This window comes from Podarcis bocagei, assembly GCF_964188305.1.
Source record: "Podarcis bocagei genome assembly, chromosome: 9".
NCBI lineage: Eukaryota > Metazoa > Chordata > Lepidosauria > Squamata > Lacertidae > Podarcis > Podarcis bocagei.
Genome location: NC_138134.1, coordinates 36214592 through 36237512, shown reverse-complemented (window position 1 = coordinate 36237512; position 22921 = coordinate 36214592). Strand labels below are relative to the sequence as shown.

Here is a 22921-nt window from a genome sequence, read left to right as displayed (position 1 = left end):
TTAAATGAGGATAAATAAACAAGAGATTATTAGTGCAGAGACAAAAATCCAGCAACAGCTAGTTGCTCTATTCTACTCATAGAATAGGGCTCTCTCTGGGATGCTAACACAATAATTCATAACAGCAATGATAAATAAAAGCCCTGGCATGCTATAACTGTCCTGTGATAGCCTATTGTAGCCTAAACAAATACCTAATGAAACTAATGAAATCTACAAAACTTCAGTGTGGTTTGAGGCTGAAATCAAATGCACACCAGACTGGGAGTAAGCCCCCGTGAAATTAGTGGTTCTTGCATCAGAATAAACCCGGATGGGACTGGGCTTCACATTTGACTAGTTTGTAGCCTAAATTTTCTTTGAAATTTGAAATACAGACATGTATGGATGGAACCAGCGGTTTCCCCCTGACTGTGGCTATCAGAATTAATGACTTTCTTTGCAGAATGAAGAGCAAATATTTGTGAGTTGATCAAAATGTCACAAAGAACAAATCAGCAATGTACATTGGTCTACATTTTATGTACAGTATTGAGAACACAATGAAATGATAACTGGACTGATGTTAGTACAAGGACATACTGTATGATTTTTGCACTGTGTGAATGCATTGTTCAAAATATTGCACAAGGCACAATTTAGTTTGAGATTTTTCAAGACACTGGAGAAAAGTTAAGTATTTTAATCTCATAGGCATTTATTCTTGGCAAATTTATAATAATATATAAAGTTCATCATCATTATTGGTACAAGTCTGTCCGTTACTTATACTAAGTTCCTTGGTCACTGAATGGATAATAACAAGAACAAGAACAAATGCCTGACCTGGACCCTTGGTGATTATTGAATTGACAGGCACAATCAATATATAGAAATTTTAACAGCTGTAAGAAAACAGTGTCTTTCCATTTGCTTCAATAAATTTATGTCAACACAGATCCCACAACCCAACTCTGTAACTATATATACTGAACACCAGAAAGCCTTCTAATATAATATAGTTATCTACAAGACTGTACAATACATTGTTACCCTGCAATCCAAAGCTCTGCAAGAGCCCAACTGATCTCTGAGTTTTGTGTGAGGTGGTGATGGCCCAATCACTTCAGTGTTGGGGGGGGGGGTGATGCTACAGGTGCACACGCCAGCCAAGCTGCTGCATAAGACATTTTGCGCTGAGGAGGCCTAAAAAGATGTCAGTTATGGGGAAATCAATGCAGAACAGTTGGACTCTAACTAAAGTAGCCTAATATGTTTATAGTTATGTAGCAGCATTACCTTTTATTATGAGGGTGTGACTTCAAAAAAGGGTTATATAAGGATATAACTTGGGGGGGGGGCAACCCTCCTTGTCAGTTAGCCCAGTAAAGGGCTCTCATTGACAAACAAACTGCGAGGAAAATATCAGTTTATTTCTTAAGGAAAGGTCTATTTAGCTTGCCTTGCAGTCTTATTGGTGGTGGTGAGGTTTTATGGTGACTGCTCTGCCGTATCCACAGCCCCACCAGCTTATTTCATGGTGGTTGCTCTGCCATGTCAAAAACCCTGCCAGGGTCAGCTTTCCACCACCATTTGGTTTGGTTTGGTTGTTCATTCCCTTCAACTGATATCAGTGGGGGGGGGGGATCACTATGCCAGCTTCAGGGCTGGTATAGTTCTTTGCCTTTTTCAGGGGCATGTCAGCAAAATGAGGTGACCTTGGATCTTGTGTCTCTAAGCCAGGCATCCCCAAACTCGGCCCTCCAGCTGTTTTGGGCCTAGCTAACAGGCCCAGTGGTCAGGGATGATGGGAATTGTTTTGTAGTTCCAAAACAGCTGTAGGGCTGCCGAGTCTGAGGATGCCTGCTCTAAGCCCTCCCCCCAAAAAATTATCCACATTCCACCTGCCCTCTTTCACGCTTAACACCAGTGGGTATCTGTGCCCACAGATCTTAGCATATTCTCGGGTAAGGTACATCACCACAGAAAAGCACTTGCACCACTTCAAATGGTCCCTTAGCAGGCCTTTGGCCAGCTTTAGGATTGCTTTGTTCGTATTTTAAAAGCAGAGGATCAGCAGCAGTTGTATAGGGAGGGTGGGAAAGCCATCGAAAGCCAAAAGAAAAAGAGTAGATATGATTTCCAGTGTGTGACAAGGAAACCCCTCCATCAAGGTGTTGTTGGTTAAAAAAAAGAGAAATGCTTCTGAAGGACAGGTTGATGGGGGAGGGTTTTCCAGAGCAGCACACCTAAGCATTCCATTTCCTCTTTTTATTTTTATGGGGTGCTGTCTACCTTGTGGCTACAGCCCTGAACATTTCCCCAGTTTTATGTGAATGAGACAGCCCTGGCTTGTGTAGATTGCTATGGTGCACCATAGCTGCCAGACAACAAAGAGCCTCAAATAATCAAGTTAGTTTTCAGTCAGAAATCACAATGGATGCAGTCACTGCCACTACCTTTCAAGACGGTTAAACCATGAAAATCTGGTCACAGACCATGAGCATAATTATGCTACCGAATTAGGCTAATGACTCTGAATGGTATCAAGTCACTGGGACATATTTTATGTAATAACCTGAGATGCTTAGAAACAATAACAGTGGCTAATACTGCCTATTAGGTCGTGAGTCAGCCTGCATACTGAGTTAATCAAATGTGGCGCCTCAGAATTAGGACTTAAGTCCTAATTTACCATCTCAGTGTGCTTTGTCCCTGTGTACATTTGTGTAAATTGAGCTGCCCTTGGGATACAACTAGATGTGGCATTAGGAGACCTGGGACCAGAACTCCTGCTCTGTTTTTTTGTTTTAAAGAAAAGGACTTTAATGGCAGCTGTGGGGTCAGGAGACTCTAATCAGGGCTGTGGGACTGGGCTCTGGAGTGATAAACCTTGCTCCCTGCCTCATTTTCCCAGTTAAACACCCACACAGACATTTAAGCTGCTAGTTACCCAGTGGGACAAAATATACGGGTGCAGGTAGTTTCTATACAAAACTCAGGCAAACATATTTGTGGATACTGCTGTCAAAGTTACTGTGTGTATGAGCTGCACAATTTTAAGACCCAGTGGCTTACAAGAGAAGGTGTTAAGCATGTAACCAAATATCACCAGTATAGATATTAAAATAATAGTTAGGATTACACATCACACCCCATGGATGCTAATGGGTGTGATGTGTAATCCTAACAATCCTTACCTAGAGGTGCCGCTTAGCCAGGGTGATTTACTCCCTTGCATGTGTGCTTAACACTGGGGCCTTAAAGTGCTAATCCTAGGTTGGACAGGGTCCACAACTGACTATTTAGTTCCGTCAATCCTGTTCATTTTTCATTTTGAATTACACACACCTTTAAATAACTCAAATGCAGTTAGCGATTCGTGTAACTGTATAATCTGCAGGTTTTGGAGTAATACTTCAATGGCAGTCTGTTGCTTCTGACACAGGAAGGTATTTTCTAAGACTAAGGCTGAAATCCTTGCTTCTGAGTTAACACATGGTTAGGATTCTGCTCCAAAACAGCTGCTCAAAGCAGAATGGCCTGATTCTGTTTAGAAGTGGGTTTATGCTAAAGGCTTGAGTCTTATGTGGGGGAGGGGGTCCATGGTAATCTACCCCATTTACTACCATTCCTCTGAAAACATTTATTTTCCCCATTCCTACAGTAATGATATTCGGGCGGGGGGGGTCCCATTTTTTCTAATTGCTTAGTGTGGGGAACAGATACATAGGAATATAGATAGCTATCAAGTTGAGACAGCTGGCCCATCTGTCTAAGTATTTTCAATACTAACTGGCAGAGGATTTCCAAGATTTCAGGAAGTAGTCCTACTTGGAAATGGCACAGATTGATACCTGGGACCTTCTACAATGCAAAATATATTTGCTACAGTCTTTCCAGGTATACCTGCAAGTATTCTTTGGGCAGGGAGGATAAAACCTAGGAAAAGAAGGGGTAACACCTCCCAACCCCCCGCCCCGGGAAATAATATGCATTCCCAATTAAAATATACTCTTTTAAATAAATACAGTTAACAAATCTAAAGACAGAAATGTATCAATGCACAAATAAAAAGACTCAAAAACATTCTTTTGATGAGAGCTTCAAGCAGAAATAGACCCAACTTTCATTATATATTAGGGATTAGATAGATTTGCTCTGGTTTTTACAAGCAGCAAAAAGGGGGTAGGGACCAGCAGCAGTTGAACCACAGATATGAAAGTGACAGCTTAAAGTTCCTCAGTGAGGGAGAGGGGAAGATGTTGACTTCTTTAAAGCATTGTGCTTGATCCCTGAAACTATATCATCTGTAGCGGGAGCTTTGGGAGCTATAGTCTTTCATCGTCACTGTCACTAATTTTCTTAAATGCTATGGGGCTCGCTTGCCTCAAAGAGGTCTTTGAAATGTCTGTATGCATGGTGGACATGGCTATTGTCTCGTAGTCATCATCCCTAGGGTGGAAATCACAGAAGCGAAAGAAAACCTGCAAATCCCTCTGGAAGTTCTTGTTGAGGAACCCATAAAAGATGGGGTTCACGCAGGTAGAGATCATAGCCGTGAGGTGACAGATCAGGAACAGCAAATTGTGGCTGCAAGAAGCAACAGGTAGAATTTCATGGTTCCAGTCAAAGACTGTGTTAAAAACGGTCAGAGGGAGCCAGCACACCGCGAAGGCCACCACAATCGAGATGAGCATGATGTTGATCCTTTTCGTTTCAGTGGATCGGTATTTATTGTCTCTCATCTTATCCATCATGTTGCTCCTCCTTTTTAAGCGCATGTATATCTGCGGGAAAACAAAAATTCAAGAACAACTCTGTAACCTAAAACTGTGGATCCTACAGGCATTTCTTTGGAGGAAACAAGGAACGGGTAAGACACATCACGAAAGCAAAATTCTCTCTTACCTTTAAGTAGCAAATAAATATAAAGCAAAGGGGTCCCAAGTACTGTATCACCAAGAGAGCTGTGGTATACGAGAGCCTGATTGTCTCCAGTGGAAAGGAATCCAAGCACACATACTTCCCTTTGTATTCCTCTATCGTTAGATTGGTAAAAGGTTCGTCGGTCAGTATGTGATACACCAGGAAAGGCAAAGATGAAGCCACCGCTAGAGTCCAGATCGCAGCAATCCCTATGTAGGCATGTCTGTTGCTTGGCCTCCAGCCACGAGGGTTGATAATCAGCTGGTGGCGCTCAATAGCAATGAGGACCAAAGAGAAAACCGAGACTGTGATGGAGACACACTGCACAAAAGGGTTCAGCTTGCACATGGCCTCGCCAAAGACCCAGTGGTCCATTAAGGTGTAGACAAAGGTGAAGGGAAGACACATGATGGTGATGAGGAGGTCCGAAAAGGAAAGGTTGACAATGAGGATGTTCGTCACGTTGCGCATCTCCTTTTGTTTTAAGATGATGATGATCAAGGCCAGGTTCCCAGAGATGCCCAGAAGGATGACGGCCCCATAAGCCAGAGCCAAGGTGAACACCATCACCAAAGGCAAGTGACAGTCTTCATCCTCAAAGTGCACAAGTCCAGAAGCCTCCTTTGAGACATTCTGAATGGAATAGTTTCCTGCCGAGGAAAGAAGTGATGAATTCATGTTGGGTTCCCCCACACGCACACAACAATCTGGGCCCACGCTGAGCAGTGGTCTGAAACGGCAATCGGTTTCTCAGAAGCACATTCAAGGCGTTAATGTTGTTCTCCTTACACAAAGAACAGGCTCCCAGCAGAAGCTGCCACAGAAATGTTCATGCCATCAATAATGTACAACCTGCAAAGGCAAAAATAATGTACACGGATTTATTTTTCTTGGGTTTTCAGAAATGGAGGGAGGTTTTTTGTACTTTATTGGAAAACCAGGGACCTTCTTAATCACAGTTGGAATATTTATTCCCCCTCACTGCCAGGAATAGGCTATTGTTTTCTATTATGGAGTGGCTGTTTAAACCTGAATTTTCACTGCTGAGCTAATATTCAGAAGGGACTGTAGGGCTATCAGTTGTGTGTCAAGGCCCCAAGCCAGCCCCCCATAAGAAATAAATTCACACTAACACAGAATTTTGGTTTAAGTTTAATGGGCAAAATTTAGGCCACAACTTTATTGAGTGGTATTGGCTTAGGCATTGGCAATAGACTATATCTGACTCCTGCCTACCTTGCAGGGAGTCATGAAAGGGTAAACCACCAAAAGAGGTACCATATCAGGGGAACCCACCTGCAGCTCTCCTACATGTTCGCAGAGTCCTGGCATGGCCCCAGCCCCTCAAGTGGACTTTAGACAAGATCCAGGCCCCAGATTCCTTTAACGGAATAGCCTTGGACATGGAGGGGCAGGTGATGGCCGACCTGCCCTCCCCCACACATCAATAAGCCAATGCCTAACAGCCTAACCTTACAAAGTTGTGACGATTGCTAAGAGGGAGGCGAAAACCAAGTGGCCAATGCCAGTCTGCCAAATGGAAAAATTGCTACCTGGTCCCCGCCCCAAGACAGGCAACCAACCAAAGTCCAAAGAAAGGCCAGAGCGCACCTAAAATAAAAGGGCGGGTGGATGGGTGTTTGGCAGCTCAAAGCAGGTGCGCAGCACACGATGCGCTGCCGCTCATATACCCCCCCCCCACACACACAATCACCTCTCTCAATGTGATTGGCCAAGGAGGCCTGGGATGATTGTGGTGCCACCCTGGTGTGGAAGGCCTCACTCCACCTACACTGGGGGGTGGGGTGGAGCTGTATTGAGGGCCTGCCCACAACCAGGATCGTTTTTAAGATAATCCAACTTCTCATTCCCTACAGCAGGCGTGGCTAACCTATGGTGCCTCCAGATTGCATTGGAGTACAACTCTTATCATCCCTAACCATTGGCCATGCTGATGGGCACTAGAATCCTACAACAACTGAACACCCACATGCAAAGCTCCCCTGCCCTGCACAGAGACAATATTAATTAGACCTACATCTTTGTACCCAGAGAAATAATAATAATAATAAATTTTATTTATATCCCGCCCTCCCCAGCCAAAGCCGGGCTCAGGGCGGCTAACAACAATCAAATAATCAGACAGTAAAATAGTTACACAATCTAAAAATATTTCATTATAAAAATTAATTAAATCAAATTGAAGGCAACCAATTAAGCAAAATTCTGTGCAGGTTGCCAGAGGAGGGAGTCAGGCTGCGCCCTGACCAAAGGCCTGGCGGAACAACTCTGTCTTGCAGGCCCTGCGGAAAGATGTCAGGTCCCGCAGGGCCCTAGTCTCTTGTGACAGAGCATTCCACCAGATTGGAGCCGCAGCCGAGAAGGCCCTGGCTCTAGTTGAGGCCAGCCTAACCTCTCTGAGGCCTGGGACCTTGAGGATGTTATTATTTGCAGACCGTAGGTTTCTCTGTGGGGCATACCAAGAGAGGCGGTCCCGTAGGTACGAGGGTCCTAGGCCGTATAGGGCTTTAAAGGTTAAAACCAGCACCTTAAACCTGATCCTGTACTCCACCGGGAGCCAGTGCAACTGGTATAGTACCGGGTGAATGTGATCTCGCAGCGAAGACCCCATAAGGAGTCTCGCCGCGGCATTCTGCACCCACTGGAGTTTCTGGGTCAGTCTCAAGGGCAGCCCCACGTTGAGCGAGTTACAATAATCCAGTCTGGAGGTGACCGTCGCATGGATCACAGTGGCTAGGTCAGGGCGAGAGAGATAAGGGGCCAACTGCTTAGCTTGGCGGAGATGAAAAAATGCCGCCTTTGTTATAGCTGTAATCTGCGCCTCCATAGAGAGGGAGGTATCGAAGATTACACCCAAACTCTTAACGGACGGTGCTGGCACTAATTGCACCCCCGCAAGAGATGGGAGTTGCCCCCTCAATCCCATATCGCCCCGCCCCAGCCAGAGGACCTCTGTCTTCGAAGGATTTAACTTCAACCGGCTCCCACGTAACCATCCAGCCACAGCTTCCAGACATCTGGTCAGTGTGTCTGGGGCCGAGTCAGGATGGCCATCCATCAACAGATAGAGTTGGGTGTCATCAGCATACTGATGGCAACCCAGCCCAAAACTCCAGACAAGCTGGGCGAGGGGGCGCATAAAGATGTTAAAAAGCATCGGGGAGAGAATCGCACCCTGAGGCACTCCACACACCAAGGAGTGGCGCGATGACAATTCCCCCCCCAAGCGCCACCCTCTGTCCCCGACCAGAGAGAAACGAGCGCAGCCATTGAAGGACTGTGCCCTGGATCCCCACGTCGGCAAGGCGGTGGTCCAGGAGTTCGTGATCGACCATGTCAAAGGCTGCTGACAGATCTAGAAGAATCAGCAGCCCCGACCCGCCTCGATCCAGCTGCCTACGGAGATCATCTGTTAGGGCGACCAGAGCCGTCTCGGTCCCATGACCAGCGCGGAAGCCGGACTGGAATGGATCCAAAGCAGATGTTTCATCCAGAAACCTACCAAGCTGTTCAGCAACCGCTCTCTCAAAGGATTCCTCTTTGCACAAAGCTTAACTGCAATGCATTGCACCCAAAGACAACATGCAATATCAGGTTAACTCACAGGCATCTGGCTGAAAGTCATTCCTGGGGTGCGTTTCCCAAGGACTTTGAGACAATAACCACGGGAGATCTACACATGCTGCTAGTTTTAGTGCCCAATGTTAAGCATGTTTACCCAGAAGCAGTGCTGGATTAACACACAAGCTACGTAAGCTGCAGTTTAACACCCCCTAGAAACTAAATTTCAACTCTTACATAAATTATTTCAAAATCAAAGGGAGCAGGGTGAAGAAAATCTGAAACCAGACATTACTGTTCTGTTGTGTGTATACTTAATAACTATGTAATTATTGGTCATATCACATACAGAAATAACCACAATATATATCAAAATTTCATTCAGCCAGGTGTCCATAAGCCGTCAAAGAGCACTGGTGGCAGACCATACCAGGCTTGACTGGAGGAATTATTTGACCTAATCATAAATTAGTCTCATGTCAATTTCAAAGGTTTTTTTAAAAAATCATACACCTAGTGCATATTGTGTTGTTTCTTCCAGTGAATAAGTGTTATAAGTGCTCTTGCGTTGCTGGAACACTAAGTCTTCCAATATGCTAACTAAGAAATCATAAGGCAGCTTCACTTAAAGTTATTCCACATGCAAATAGGCTTATTGCAAAAATATTTGTTTTAGTTAGATTGTTTCATTTTTTGCTGCTTCCTTGCCTATGTGGTGGAATGTCTGCAAATATAAAAGCGTGTTGTTTCTATTTTCATTGTCCTTTCTGTTGAAATAATAAACATTTTTGAGTAATGCCCTGGGGCCTCTTAAACTTGACACAACCCTGCTCAGAAGTAAGTACTACTGAGTTGAAATGCAATTTTCTGCCAAGTAAGTGTGTCTAAGGTTACAACAGCGCAGCCTAATATAAGAGAGCCTCAACAGGAAATCTATCATTGTGCCAGCATAAACCCGCAGATGAGTTACGATTAAGAATGATGCATTATTTTCTGACACTCAGTTCAAGGGTTTAGCTGCCATAATTTGGAATTCAGGCTACACGGTCACATATAGGATTTTTTCTACAGACCCAGAGCATACGAGATTCCAGCAGCAAGCACAGTTTAATGATCAAACCGAGTACTTCTTGAGTACTAACAAAACAAGACATAACACATTCTTGGCCAGTTCAAAGCACTTATTCATTCGGAAAGGTCACGGAGCAGAGAAACACCAAGCAATCATCAATCTCATTCACATTAGGAATAATATTGCAGGTCACTGTGAGAAGCCCAATCCTCAAAGAAATCAAATGGAGGGGCTCAGCCCACTGAAAAATTTCCAGCCACCAGTCAGGCTGAGAGCTCATGGAAGTTCTCTCAAAGGTGAAGACTCCTTGCCCTTCAATATCATTCTAATGCAGGATTAGCCAATGTGGTGCACTGCAGAGGTTGTCACAGACTACAACTCCCATCACCTCTGACCATTTACCACCCCGGCTGGGGCTGATGGAAGTTGTAGTCCAATATCGGGTCACCACATTGCCTACCCTTGTCCTAATGTCACCAGAATTCAAAGACCATGATCAAGATGTATTCCTTGGTTCTTCAGTCACATTGCAAAAGCATGAAGTTTGACATGCACTGCAGAGTTAAAACGACAAGCGCCTAGAATTCTGCATACAGATATAGGTTCAGATGATTGAAGTTACAGTGGTGCCCCGCAAGACGAATGCCTCGCAAGACGGAAAACTCGCTAGACGAAGGAGTTTTCCGTTTTGGAGGTGCTTCGCAAAACGAATTTCCTATGGGCTTGCTTCGCAAGACGACAATGTCTTGCGAGTTCCTGCTGGGTTTTTTTCCTCCCCCCCCCTTTTTCTAAGCCGCTAAGCCGCTTATCAGCTGATCCGATCAGCAGATAAGCCGCTAAAAGCCGCTAATAGCGCTAATCCGTCAATGGGCTTGCTTCGCAAGACGAAAAAACCACTAGACGAAGAGAATCACAGGACGGATTCTTTTCATCTTGCGAGGCACCACTGTAATTGCCAAGTATTTCATTCCAATAGATGTTGCTACAGGTTTGTTTTGTTTTTAAATTTGTTCCTGTTCTTTATATTGTAATGTACAGCAAATGTCAGTGGAGCAGCACGGTTCAGAATAAATTCAATGCACATACAAAACTGAAAACATTTTACATTGACTCTAAGGAAAGGGGTTAAAATGACTTGTGACCGACCCAGCTGAACACAGGGCAGCAGATATATATGATGGTCCACTGGAGGTGTGGTAAACCTTATGGGTTTGCCTCCTTTCTGCCTGCCTGCCTGCCTGAGATCTCAAAGACAAAAGTGCACAATGCAATAGATTGAGGACTGCATTTAGATTGGTGGGTCACTAGTTGTAAATGCCTGAGATGATAGATAGATGATAGATAGATGATAGATGATAGATGATAGATGATAGATGATAGATGATAGATAGACAGACAGACAGACAGACAGACAGACAGACAGACAGATAGGTATATATAATGGAGCTATACTTTCAGTTCAAGGATCTAATTAGCTATGATAAGCACCTGAGTGGCTGTCACACACACACACACACACACACACACACACACACCCCATATCTCCTTGGAGCTTGCTGCCACCTTGTCAGTCCCCTATTTATTCTCCATCCACCTCACAAACCACCACAGCACGAATCCTGTGCTTTGGATTCTCTCCCCCCCCCACACAAACCAGCCTCCCTAAGCCACCCACAATCTGGACTGGGATCATAGCCTGAGGGGGAGGGGAGAGTTAACCCTTTCTTTCTGAACCATTTCCATACCAAGCCCCCACCCCACCCCCATTACCTTTAAAAAAACAACCCCATACTGTATTGTGTTTCTGACCTGGATCATGCCCCACACACTTTTAAAGTGGAGAATTCCAAGCAGGGCTTCAGAGAGAGAGAGAGATTTAACTTGCCATTGGGTTTGGCACTGATCTAGTCAGTAGTGACTGGTACCCATTGGGACAGAAGGCAAGGAGACCAATAGGCAGAGCCTGATGATGATGAAAGTGCTACAAGGGGCAGGATTCTGACAGTCAGTGCTACCCCCTGGAGTGCTTCTAAGTAAGTAATAAGTAAGTAAGTAATCGCCCTAATGGGTCAACCTCCACTATATATATCTTTTGTCTTGTGACCTACTCTGAACCTCTTCTTTTTCTTTACTCCCCTTTACTCCCACTTTAAAAAAAATGCTTTTGGCCATGCTCTTTTCAGCTACCAAGAGACAAGCGCCCAGTGCATTGGAGCAGAGTTACTCCAACGGTTCTTGCAAGCAGTCTCCTTCCCTAGTTAATATTCCAGCTGGCCCCCGGAAGAACAGTAGGGGGCCGAGCACAAATAAGCTATCCTGGTTGCTTTCATCTCTGGCAGAACTGCTGTCTAGCAGGGATAGGGCAGCCACTGAGGAGACAGGAACAAAACGAAAAGGATTCAAAATTAAAGAGGATTTGAGGAGGGAAAGAGCAAATCAATATTTACCCATAGAACTCAAATATACACACAACAGAGCAATCTCTTGCCATTTATGAAGAGACAGGATAGAAAGACGGAATCAATGGAAACTTAAACCAGCAATTAATTGACCCACATTTGATGCAATCAATAGACCGCAAAGCCTTGTGGGGTATTTCCCCCCTCTTCTGAAACCTCTTCATGCAACTTAAGTTTCCCCTTAAATGGAAAGGCTTGAGCTGAAGGCTGAGTTTACCAAGGCAGCCCACAGCCTTGATCCATAAGAGCACCTAATTTTCATTGGCTTATATCACAGATGGGGAACCTTTAGCTCGTGGGCCAGAGGTGGCCCGTGGCTCCCTCCAACCTGGCCCACAGCCTCTCCTCCACAGCCCCTTGCCTGTGCTTAAAAGGGGAGCTGGTGCTAAAGAAACCTGACTGCTGCCCAGTGGGGTGAGAAGAGAATACAGTGGTACCTCGGGTTAAGTACTTAATTTGTTCCGGAGGTCCATTCTTAACCTGAAACTGTTCTTAACCTGAGGTACCACTTTAGCTAATGGGGCCTCCCGCTGCCACCACGCCGCCGCCAGAGCACGATTTCTGTTCTCATCCTGAAGCAAAGTTCTTAACCCGAGGTACTATTTCTGGGTTAGCTGGGTCTGTAACCTGAAGCGTATGTAACCTGAGGCACCACTGTACAGCTGGAGAGGAAGAAGGGAATAAAATAATACATTCCAGCCATACTAGAAGAGTCACAGTTACACACACACACACACACACACACACACACACACACTTCCATTCAGGCACTATCAACTTTCAAGGAAGGCACATTTCAGCCAGGCAAAAGTACTTGTGAGAGAACGAGCAAAACTGGTGAGGGTCTGAGGCTTAGGAAGGGGAGGGAAGAGTCCTGAGGATTAGATAGGGAGGCCTACATTCAGCCCCTAAGCCTGAGCTTCCCCACCAGCTTAAGCCCAAACCAGCTTCAACGGTCTTTGGAGCTTGCTGGCTGCCCTGCTACTTGCCTCCGAGCTCTGATAAACAAACTAGCTTCATTTCTTGTGGTCAGCAAATGCAACATTGATGATGAACATGAAAGCTACAATAGTGGAAGTGTGGTAGAAGAAGACATGGCATTTCAACCAGGGAGGTTATCATTTACCAGCATCCACTGCATGCCCTCCAACATTTCTCTGTTGAAAACAGAGACGTCTCATTCCATAATGATAATTTTACTATTTATACCCCACACACCTAACTGGGTTGCCCCAGCCACTCTGAGCAGCTTCCAACATATATAAAAATCTAATAATACATTAAACATTCAAAAAACACCCTTCCCTATACAGGATTGCCTTCAGACAGCTTGGGGGTCAAATAACTCCATACCGTCCAATAAAAATAGGGACACCCTAAGGAAAAGTGGTACATTCTGGGATCAAATCAGAAACCAGGATGGCTTCTGTAAATCTGGGACTGTCTCCTGAAAATAGGGACACTTGGAGGGTCTGCCACTGTGGTGTGTCTGGCTTTTTTAACAGGAAGCCTAACACAGGAGGTAAGATGCACCAAGCGCCCAAGCAAGATTTCAGTAACAGGACTTAGATTTGGACTAGAAAGCAGAGCCTCCCCGCATGGAGAAAAGGTGAGCTCCTCCATTTAAAAGAAGACCTAAGCTGGGGGGGGGGACTGTAAAGACCTGATGAAGAGAGCACAGCAGAGGTTACATTTTCTGAGAATCCTCCAGAAAAATAATCTCTCAAAGGACCTGTTGATGGCATTCTACCATTGTACTGTTGAGAGTGTATTAACTTATGGTCTGTGTGTGTGGTTTGGGAGCTGCACAGTCAGGGGGGGAAACAATGCTGTCCAGGGTTGTAAGGACTGCAGAGAGAATAACTGGGTGCGCTCTTCCCACCTTGGATCAAATCTATGCTCCAGGTGTCATAAGAACATAGCTGTCAACGTTTCCCTTTTTTTTAAAGGGAAATTCCCCTATTCCGAATAGGATTCCTTGCAAGAAAAGGGAAAAGTTGACAGCTATGCATAAGAAAGCTGCAGAGATAGTGCAGGACAGTACGCACCCTGGAAATGATCTCTTTCAGCTTCTGCCTTCTGGAAGAAGGTACAGGGTTATAAAGACTAGGACTAGCTGCCTGAGAAACAGTTTTTATCCAAATGCGATTTTGGTTTTAAACACAGTGTAAGGTAGTCTCTGTGGGAGTATATTGTATTTAATTATGGGGTATCAGAGTTTTTAGGGGGTTAATCAGGCTGGGATAGCTGGGATAGCAGGCTTTGGTTTTTGAATGTCTGATGTAGATGTTTTCAATTTTGTTGTTCTGTATGGGACAATGACAATAAAGATTATCGTATCGTATAAAAGGCACCTCATCTATGCATCTAGAGCTAAGAGGAAGAGCTTCCAGGCTAGATGATGGAGTTGCATTCATGCGCCAACATCCCTCATTTTAGAAACATGTGGTGTGATCCTAAACATGTTTACTCAGAAACAGGGCTACGAGTTTAGCGAATTTTATCAGCATGATGAATCCATTAAAATATATTGGTCAGCTAAAAAGGTTCCCCTAACTTACTGACCAGCAGGTTTAAATAATAATAATAATTTTGATGTTGTTGTTGTTAATTTATTTAATTTGTTATTCACCTAATGGCCTCTCTGCAATTTACAGCCAGGTTTTAAAACATGCATTTGTAAAAACAAAAGCCACCAAAAGTTAAACAGTTGATCAGAACATAAAATGAACACCAGATTCCAAATGGGATGGGGCTTTATCAGCAACCTAGACTGGTAGCAATAGAAATCTTGGCTTAGCTGGGTCATATTCTCGAAGCTACCAGCATGAGTTTGACCAAACTGCAGGAGGCAGTGGAAGACAGGAGTGCCTGGCATGCTCTGGTCCATGGGGTCACGAAGAGTCGGACACGACTAAACGACTAAACAACAACAACTGCCTAGGTGGGGAGAAAAGTCTTAATCTGGTGCCAAAAATATGTCAATGTCAGTTCTAGGACAGCGTGTCACAGTCTGGAGATCTGGGGATGTCAGGGAGGAACAAAGGACAAGTCCCTCTCTACTGCTGCCACCCTCCAAAGCTTTCTCAGACAGGGCAAACAGAGAAGGGGCTCAGAGGACACTCATATAGTTCAGGTAGAGTTTTCTTAACAACAACAACAACAATTTGCACAACAAAATTGATAAAATGGATGACAGAATTTACTAATAAAACAGCAGATGACAAGCACCATCTTAGACAGGGAAGGGGAATCTGTATTCCTGCAGATTTTCCTGGTTTCTGGCTCCAACACCCATCCCTGAGCATTGGACACGCTGGCTGAGACAGATTAGAGTTGTCGTCTAGCAATATCTGAAGAGCCAGTGGCCCAATGCTCAGGGATGGGCGTGGGAGCCGGAATCCACGAAAATCTGCAGGAACACAGATTCCCCTTCGCTGTCTAAGATGGTGCTTGTCATATGCTGTTTTTATTAGCAAATTAGTATATTAGTAAATATGAAGCATCTATATATTAGAAGAGGTATTCCCTTCTGTGTGACAGAGAAGAGGAAATGCGTCTTCTCAATGATGCTTGCTGCAACAATACATGTATCATCATCTAAAAATGAATAGTGCATATTATTCCCTTATTTTTTTCTCCTATGCAAATTTATGCATATAGAATAATCAATCAATTAAATTTTGGGCTTTTTCCACATTTGCACATTATTTAGCTGCTAATACACTTCCCATCTATTTAAATAAGATGGGGGCTGCCCGCACCTGCACATATCTGAATTTGTATATGAGGTGCAGCTTCAGCTCTTCCTGTTCATGCCTGTAGCTGTTTTGTGCTTGTCCCTGCCTTCCAATTTGTTGATACTGTTATGCCAGTTAAGTACTGACAGGGCCTGTGTGCAGGTAGCTGCATGAGCCTTGTTTTCAATAAACATTTCCCCACCCCACCCAAGAAGTGTGCAAAAGCAAATTTGTTCGTTCCGTTTTCTGATTTTGTGCAAAAGAAAGAAAGGAAAACAGCCTTTGCGGAGCACACTGGAAATAGTTACAAGAACAGCCATAAAAGAAATGAAAGCAATGAAGAAGTACTGAGCATGGAAAGGGGAGTAGCACAAAGTGGCAATCGCTCTAATCAACCGAAACCACAAAAACAAATAATAATACGTGATCCTGAGTGGAGTGGTTTGGAAAGGAATTTGCATTATTCCAGTATCAGGTGAGCCTGAATTTACAGGCGGAAGCATTAAGATGGGCATTGTTCAAGGGTAAACCATCATGTGGACAACACAAATTACAGTGGTGCCTCGCAAGACGAAAAGAATCTCTTCGTCTTGCGGTTTTTTCGTCTTGCGGTTTTTTCATCTTGCGAAGCAAGCCCATTAGCGGATTAGCACTATTAGCAGCTTAGCGGGCTTAGCGGATCAGCTGATAAGCGGCTTAGCGGCTTAGCGGGTCAGCTGTTAAGCGGCTTAGCGGATCAGCTGATAAGCGGCTTAGCGGATCAGCTGTTAAGCGGCTTAGCGGATCAGCTGTTAAGCGGCTTAGGGGATCAGCTGATAAGCGGCTTAGCGGCTTAGCATCAGCTGATAAGCGGCTTAGCGGCTTGGGGAAAGGGGGAGAGGGGAAAAACCCGCAGGAACTCGCAAGACATTTTCGTCTTGCAAAGCAAGCCCATAGGAAATTCGTTTTGCGAAGCACCTCCAAAACGGAAAACCCTTTCGTCTAGCGGGTTTTCCATCTTGCGAGGCATTCATCTTGCGGGGCACCACTGTAAATGTGAATGCAAACAGCTGCAAACACACAGAAAACTGGTGTGGAAAAGCCCATGGTTAATCAGTTAAGATTTCTTTAATTGGAAAACTATCCTCCTTCTAGGCCCCATGGAGTAAGTTACTTCCTAGCTAAGTGTGATTAGTTTTGCAGCCTTACACACGACCCCAATCTCCACAGCAGTCCAAGATTCCAGGGGACCAAGCGCTTACACAGGACCTGTGTTTCCTTTGGAAATGAGGCAGAGTGGAGAGTGTAGTTCATTTACACATATATACAACCTGAGTCCAAGCTGGAGGGAGGCAGCATTGGATTTAAACAGACACCTGCCATTTCTTTGCCTCTCTCTCCAGCCCACTGCTTACTAATTCTGTTGAATAACTCTACAACACTCCACCGCACGAAGCTTCTGCCCACATTACTCCTAACTCTCTATTCTCTCCCTGGCTTTTTGCAACACAGGCAGAGGAGACGTCCCACTCGCTTTGATCCTGTATTGTGCTATATTACCCCCAGGCTGCCATCTCAAAGGGGATGCGTCTGACTTAATTAACACTTAATTTATGTTGATTCCCTTGGATTAGCATTGTCTAGCACACAGCCTAATCACAGGGGTTAGGCCTAATGCACACACAGAATCTGGCTATTTCTTGCTAACACCCCCAAGCCTTTGTTACATTCTAATGCTGCTGGTACCAGGAATTCAGGAAAAACTTAAACTTTGGTATCAGGCTGCATAGGTGCCACCCTAAACACACTAATAGTGCAGCAACAACAACGGTGCAATCCTATGCATGCCAGTCTCTTTTACTTCAGTGGGGCTTGCTGTCAGATAAGAGGGAATGGAACTGCCTCTTTGGAATGCATTCCTGTACCAGTTAACTGAGAGTTAGCCCCATTGAACCCAATTGTTCCCAGTTGAACAGGATTGCACTGTTAAGTAAAGAAAGGTATGGTTAAGATCATGCTGGAGTTTCATATTCACACCCTGCCTTCTTTCCCATCTATCAAAACTTTCCAAAGTTGATTGCCCTGAACAGAGGCTGGACTGCCGGGCAAGAGCCTATTCCTGAAAGGGAATCTTGATAACCCTTTCTGACCCAGACACAGGCAAATCCTCACATCATAATGCAGGGGTGCCAACTTGGGGGCAATATTGGGGGGCATAATCGATCACGAGATGCACACATGCACACCATTTGAATGGCAATGTCCATTGATGGGGGTGGAGGGGCTCAAATATTTTATGAGGGGGAGAAGGGACCTTGGCCCCTAGGAGTTGGCTCCTATGTCAAAACATAGCTCAAGAGGATCACAGTCACTGACCAAACTTCAACCCTTTCTGCTTCATTAAAAGGGCAAAAAAAGCAGGAGGTGTAGACAGAAAACTTACATGGACCCCAATATAGCCTGATCCAGAAACCAGTTAAGCCAAAGGACGTAGGATGGGGAGCTGAAGAACTGGCTTCTATGCATGGCAAACTTTTGGACTCAGTGAGACTTGATTCCAAATAAACACACACACACCACTCCCTACTCTTAAACACTTAGAAAAAATATCTGTTGAAATCTTCTGAATACATTTATACTATTGTTGATGGGAGAGGCCTATTATTATTAAGCTTTCTGCCTTCACATATTGAGGATGAGATGTCAGGTTGCAAACAATGTACCCTTCCATTGGAATATGCTCATTGAACTCAATGGGAGAAAATATACATAGGATGAGACTAGACATAGTCAAGTGCATCGGCCAGAACGCTCTGTATGTGTGTGTCTATGTGTGAGTTTTGAGGGGAGGCAGAGAATGCAAGACTTCCAATTTTCCTCTTCAGCCCTGAAGCTCCCACATTAAGTCAGCATCTCCCCCAACCCCCTCTCTCACGCCTTGCATGGCTCCTGAATCCTGGGAAGCTAAAACAGCACCCTTAGAGGAGGGAGGAGGGGGATAGGATCCGCCTGTCTGTGTGTGGACGCAACCAAGGAAAGTTAGGGAAGTGGGATTTAAACCGGCTTCAATCCGATTCATCCTCACGACCAGTCTGTGGAGTGCAGCAGACGTCAGGCCGTCTTCCTCCAATTGTCTTCCATTGTTTGAGCCTCTCTGCTTTCATGCAACAAAAGCCCCCACTTAACATGGGGAGAACCCTCCACCAACGACGGACCCCCTCGTGGGAATTGAGGAGACGTGGCTAGTTCATTTCATCTGCTCTAATTCCATCTGCGCTCGCGCTTTTTCTGCGGAGGAGACCTGACCCTCCTCTGTGTCTTGGTTCTGGGAAAACGGGGGTCATTTATTTGCCACGATTGCCTTCCCTTCGAATACAACATTACCCACAATGCTGTCCTCCCCGCCCCCGGGTCTCCTGGAGACCTCCTGCGCTCCTGAGCCGACCGGCTGTAACTTGACACCCAGCCCGTCCCATCCCACCGCGTCTCTCCAATCGGACCCTCCAGTCCGGATCTGCCCTAAACAGTAACTACAGGCGACTCCCTGCAGCCAAAGCTGCTTCGCCTGCCGAAGGTTCCTAAGGGTCAAGGTTCAGCGGGGTATTTACTGCCCCTTCCGTATGCTCTCTGGATTGGAGAAGGCTGGGGAACCTCCAAATGTCTCCAACGCCCATCACCCCTGACCACTGGGGATGCTGGCCGGCGAGGAGGGCAGGCGGAGCCCCATCGCATCTGGAGGGCTACACAGGCTTCCCACTGCTGTCCTTTTCGACGGAAAGAGCGGCCACACACCAGAGTCCCACTTCCCTTCCGCGGGTTACCCGAACCCGAAAAGACTCCCACTTCCAGCGGAGGCTGGATGGCCATCTGTCATGGATGCTTTAGTTGAGATTCCTGCTTTGCAATGGGCTGGGGGACCCCAATCCCCTACAATTCCCCTCCTTTCCTCCCTGCATACCAGCTTCTTCCCCGTGTTTACATTCCTCCTGGCTGGGAGAGCCAGGCGCGCGGATAAAAGGGGCCAGAGATCGCGCGCCTAGGTCCTTCTGCGAAGCGCTCCGCTTTCGCCCTTCGCCGTTGCTGGCAGATTCTCCCCAGTTTTTCGGCATCGGCTGGCTTGAAGACCTACAGAACAGCCCTCTGTTCTACTCACAGCTTCTTTCCTCTCTCTTCCAGCAAAAAGAAAAAAGAAAAAGCCCCCTTCTCCCCCTCTCCCTCTCGCTCCCCCTCTCTCCGATCTTTTCGGAAGTTTTGGTGGCTTGAGATGCGCCCCTTACAAGATGCCCAACAGGCGCGTCCGACGGCGCTGCCTCGGATCGGCTCGACAACTACGCTCGAAGCGGTTCTCTTCCCATTACTGCCAAGCCCGGGTCTAGCACGTGTCAGATTGGGGAGATCGCTCGTTTCGCGGGCACGGTCATTCCGTCCAATGTGCAAATGGGAACAGGTAAACGCCTTTAGGGGGTGGGGAGAGATCCGCTGGCTTTTTTTAAAAAAGGATAATAACAGCCACAAAAGAGTCTCTCACCTGCATTCTTCCTTTCTTCCAAGCACCATCCTAAGTGCTGAAGCGAGAGGATAAGAGACGGCTGACTTGGGAAGCGAAAGGCAAAAGAAGGACAGACCCGCTGGCATTTGCCCACCACGGATCCCGAAGATTGGGTGAGCGGAGCAGGAGCCGTCCCCCTTAAAGCTGAACTCCACCTTATTCTCCCACTATCACATGACGGTGTGTGGTGCGGGATGTGAAGATCCCAGCACACGCGCCTCACCTTTAAGCTGCACATCTGGAGGTGGGTTGCCTAGTAATTCCGAAATAAATGTAATTAAGTATGGAAACTGCAGGGAAGGAGGGGGAGGAAAGGGGCTGGGAAGAGCTCTCGGGTGTGGGAGACAGTTTCTGAAATGCTTCTGCAATCCGGATTTTTGTCGGCGTGGTGGTTTGCGAGGCTGCGCCACCTCGTGGCCAAAGCCTGTCGGTGCCGAACCCTTCTCTGTGCATGGGGTTATGTAAAACGATCATTAGCGGGAGTGGAGGCTGGGATGTGATTTCATGTGCAACCCCCCCCCCAAAAAAAAAAAAAACAACCCTCGGCTTTTTCGAATGAGAAAATTCGACTGATGGAGAGGCCCAAACGTGTGCGTGTGTATAAAAAATCTATTAGTTAAATGGAAAACACAAAGAAGATGAGCTATCACTTCTGAAATCAACTAACAGAGCAATACATTAGTCCAGAACTGGAGATATGCCATTGTTATGCTGGCAGAACAGGGTACCACATCCAATGTGTGCCCTACCCAGGATGGCAGGGAGAAATTAGCATAAAATACAAAAGTGATGTGTCTGGGGAAATGACAGACACAGCCTCCTGGCATCTCTGGAAACTCTGGAAACTGCAGTCCACCAATCCAAAGCTGTGCAGGGTCCAGTGATGCCACTCCCCCACAGAGGCAGCCAATGAACTCAGCACAATTGGGACACACCCATTGCACCCCATCACCACCACAAAATGACGACATGGAACCCCCTACTCTGTTAAGCCATGGTGATGTAGCTAGCAACCACTCCATTGCCACCAGTCCCCAGGCATGCTCTCAGGCAGGGCTTTGAGTCCACATGTGTTCCTTACTGTGGCATTTGCCCGTTCTTTTTAAAATGTCTGTACGGCGGAGAGAAAGAATTAATAGGTAGACCAATAGAAAAGCCAGGGGCAGAGCCTACCTGTTTATAAAAGGGCTTAGCCCAAGGTTTGGGTTGGTTGGTTGGTTGGGAAAGGCAGTTGGGAAAGCAGTTGGCAGACAGTTGGAATTAGAGAGACAGTTAGTGCAGTTGGTTCTTGTGTGAGGGGAGGTAGAAGAGTTAGAGAGAGGATAAAATAAGACTAAGAAGGTAAAGAGTAACAATGTTTTGAATGCAGTTAAAGTTTATTTGTGTTTGCAATAAACTACACTCTTCTTCGTTAACTGAAGAACCTGACTGAGACTAAGTGATTTACCAGGGAGGTCCTAGTTGGTGGCAGCGGATTAGTGGTGTACAGGTCAATAGTCTGTGAAACGACCGGGGGCTCCGTACGAACGCCACACTTACAACTACTGTTTTTCAGCAAACACACACAAAGGAAGAAAGAGAGTCCACATGACATAGTATCTATATAGCTCCCTGGGCAGACCCACATGCCAGCAGACAGATTGGACAAGAGTGCAAGACCCACCCAGGGTGGGGCTAGGAGACACAGCAAGTGCAGCCACAGAACATATGAAAAGCCTGCTGGATCAGGCCCATCTAGGGCAGCATCCTGTGCTCACAGCAGCCAACCAGATTCCTGTGAGGAACCAAAAGCAGAAGTGCACTCTCCCTGTGCTTTCCTGGCATTCAAAAGCGTACTACCTCCAGCCATGGAACAGACTGGAACAGAAGCAACATCCAGCGGCTCATTGCATAGGGCAGAAGAGGGGAGCCTAATGAGGTCCTTGTGTTTTGATGGCCTTCCTAGTTAGCCTCTGAGGCTAAATGGTGGCTCAGTACCACTTTCCAAGGAATACAGAGAAATATATCACAGAGTAAATTCATTGACAGTAATGTACCAAAAAGGAACCATCCAGTGGTTGAGCAGTGAATTGCTAGTGTGGTGCAGTGGTTAAGAGCGGTAGTCTCATAATCTGGTGAACCAGGTTCGCGTCTCCGCTCCTCCACATGCAGCTGCTGGGTGACCTTGGGCTAGTCACACTTCTGTGAAATCTCTCAGCCCCACTCACCTCACAGAGTGTTTGTTGTGGGGCAGGAAGGGAAAGGAGAATGTTAGCCGCTTTGAGCCTCCTTAAAGGGAGTGAAAGGCGGGATATCAAATCCAAACTCTTCTTCTTCTTCTTTTTGGCCCAACCAGAAGAAGATTCATGAAACAGAGATTGAAATCTCATTGTCAGAGTTCTGTTACAATTGCACCAGTAACAAGTATACACATCGAGAATTATTCTCTTGGACTCATTGCAGGAATATTTGGAATGCTTTTTTTTTAGCCTTGATTGCAGGCTTCTTGCCACGCCCAGACATCCTGGATACTTCTTATTACAGCAGACAACTACAAAGACAAGAGTTTTCTATTTGGAATGTTTGACTTTGATATATTGAATTGTGTATGTCACTATGATTTTGGCATTGTAGATATCATTTAAAACTCTTA

At 45.8% G+C, this 22921-nt stretch overlaps 2 protein-coding genes across 5 annotated transcripts in view; one reads left to right on the top strand and one right to left on the bottom strand.

Moving 5' to 3' along the window:
* Nucleotides 1-1424: 1424 nt before the first annotated feature.
* On the bottom strand, nucleotides 1425-22002 carry NPY1R (neuropeptide Y receptor Y1). Of its 3 annotated transcripts, none has more exons than XM_081208962.1 (3): nucleotides 21463-22002; nucleotides 4891-5760; nucleotides 1425-4769 (listed from the first exon to the last, which is right to left on the bottom strand). In XM_081208962.1, the coding sequence occupies exons 2-3, from the start codon at nucleotides 5584-5586 to the stop codon at nucleotides 4311-4313; spliced, it is 1155 nt and encodes a 384-aa protein (XP_081065088.1). In that variant the 5' UTR covers nucleotides 5587-5760; nucleotides 21463-22002; the 3' UTR covers nucleotides 1425-4310. The 3 variants fall into 3 exon arrangements, with proteins under 3 accessions (XP_081065088.1, XP_081065086.1, XP_081065087.1); XM_081208960.1 differs by lacking the exon at nucleotides 21463-22002 and adding an exon at nucleotides 20269-20883 and having other exon boundaries at nucleotides 4891-5558; XM_081208961.1 differs by lacking the exon at nucleotides 21463-22002 and adding an exon at nucleotides 20269-20366.
* The window catches only part of NPY5R (neuropeptide Y receptor Y5), a 35256-nt gene continuing 32761 nt past the window's right edge, over nucleotides 20427-22921 (top strand). Inside the window, exon 1 of one of the 2 annotated variants that reach the window (XR_014011739.1) lies at nucleotides 20427-20533. The gene's annotated coding sequence lies outside the window, so the exon portion shown is untranslated. The remainder of the gene's footprint in view (nucleotides 20534-22921) is intronic. The other variant, XM_081208971.1, reaches the window with a different exon arrangement.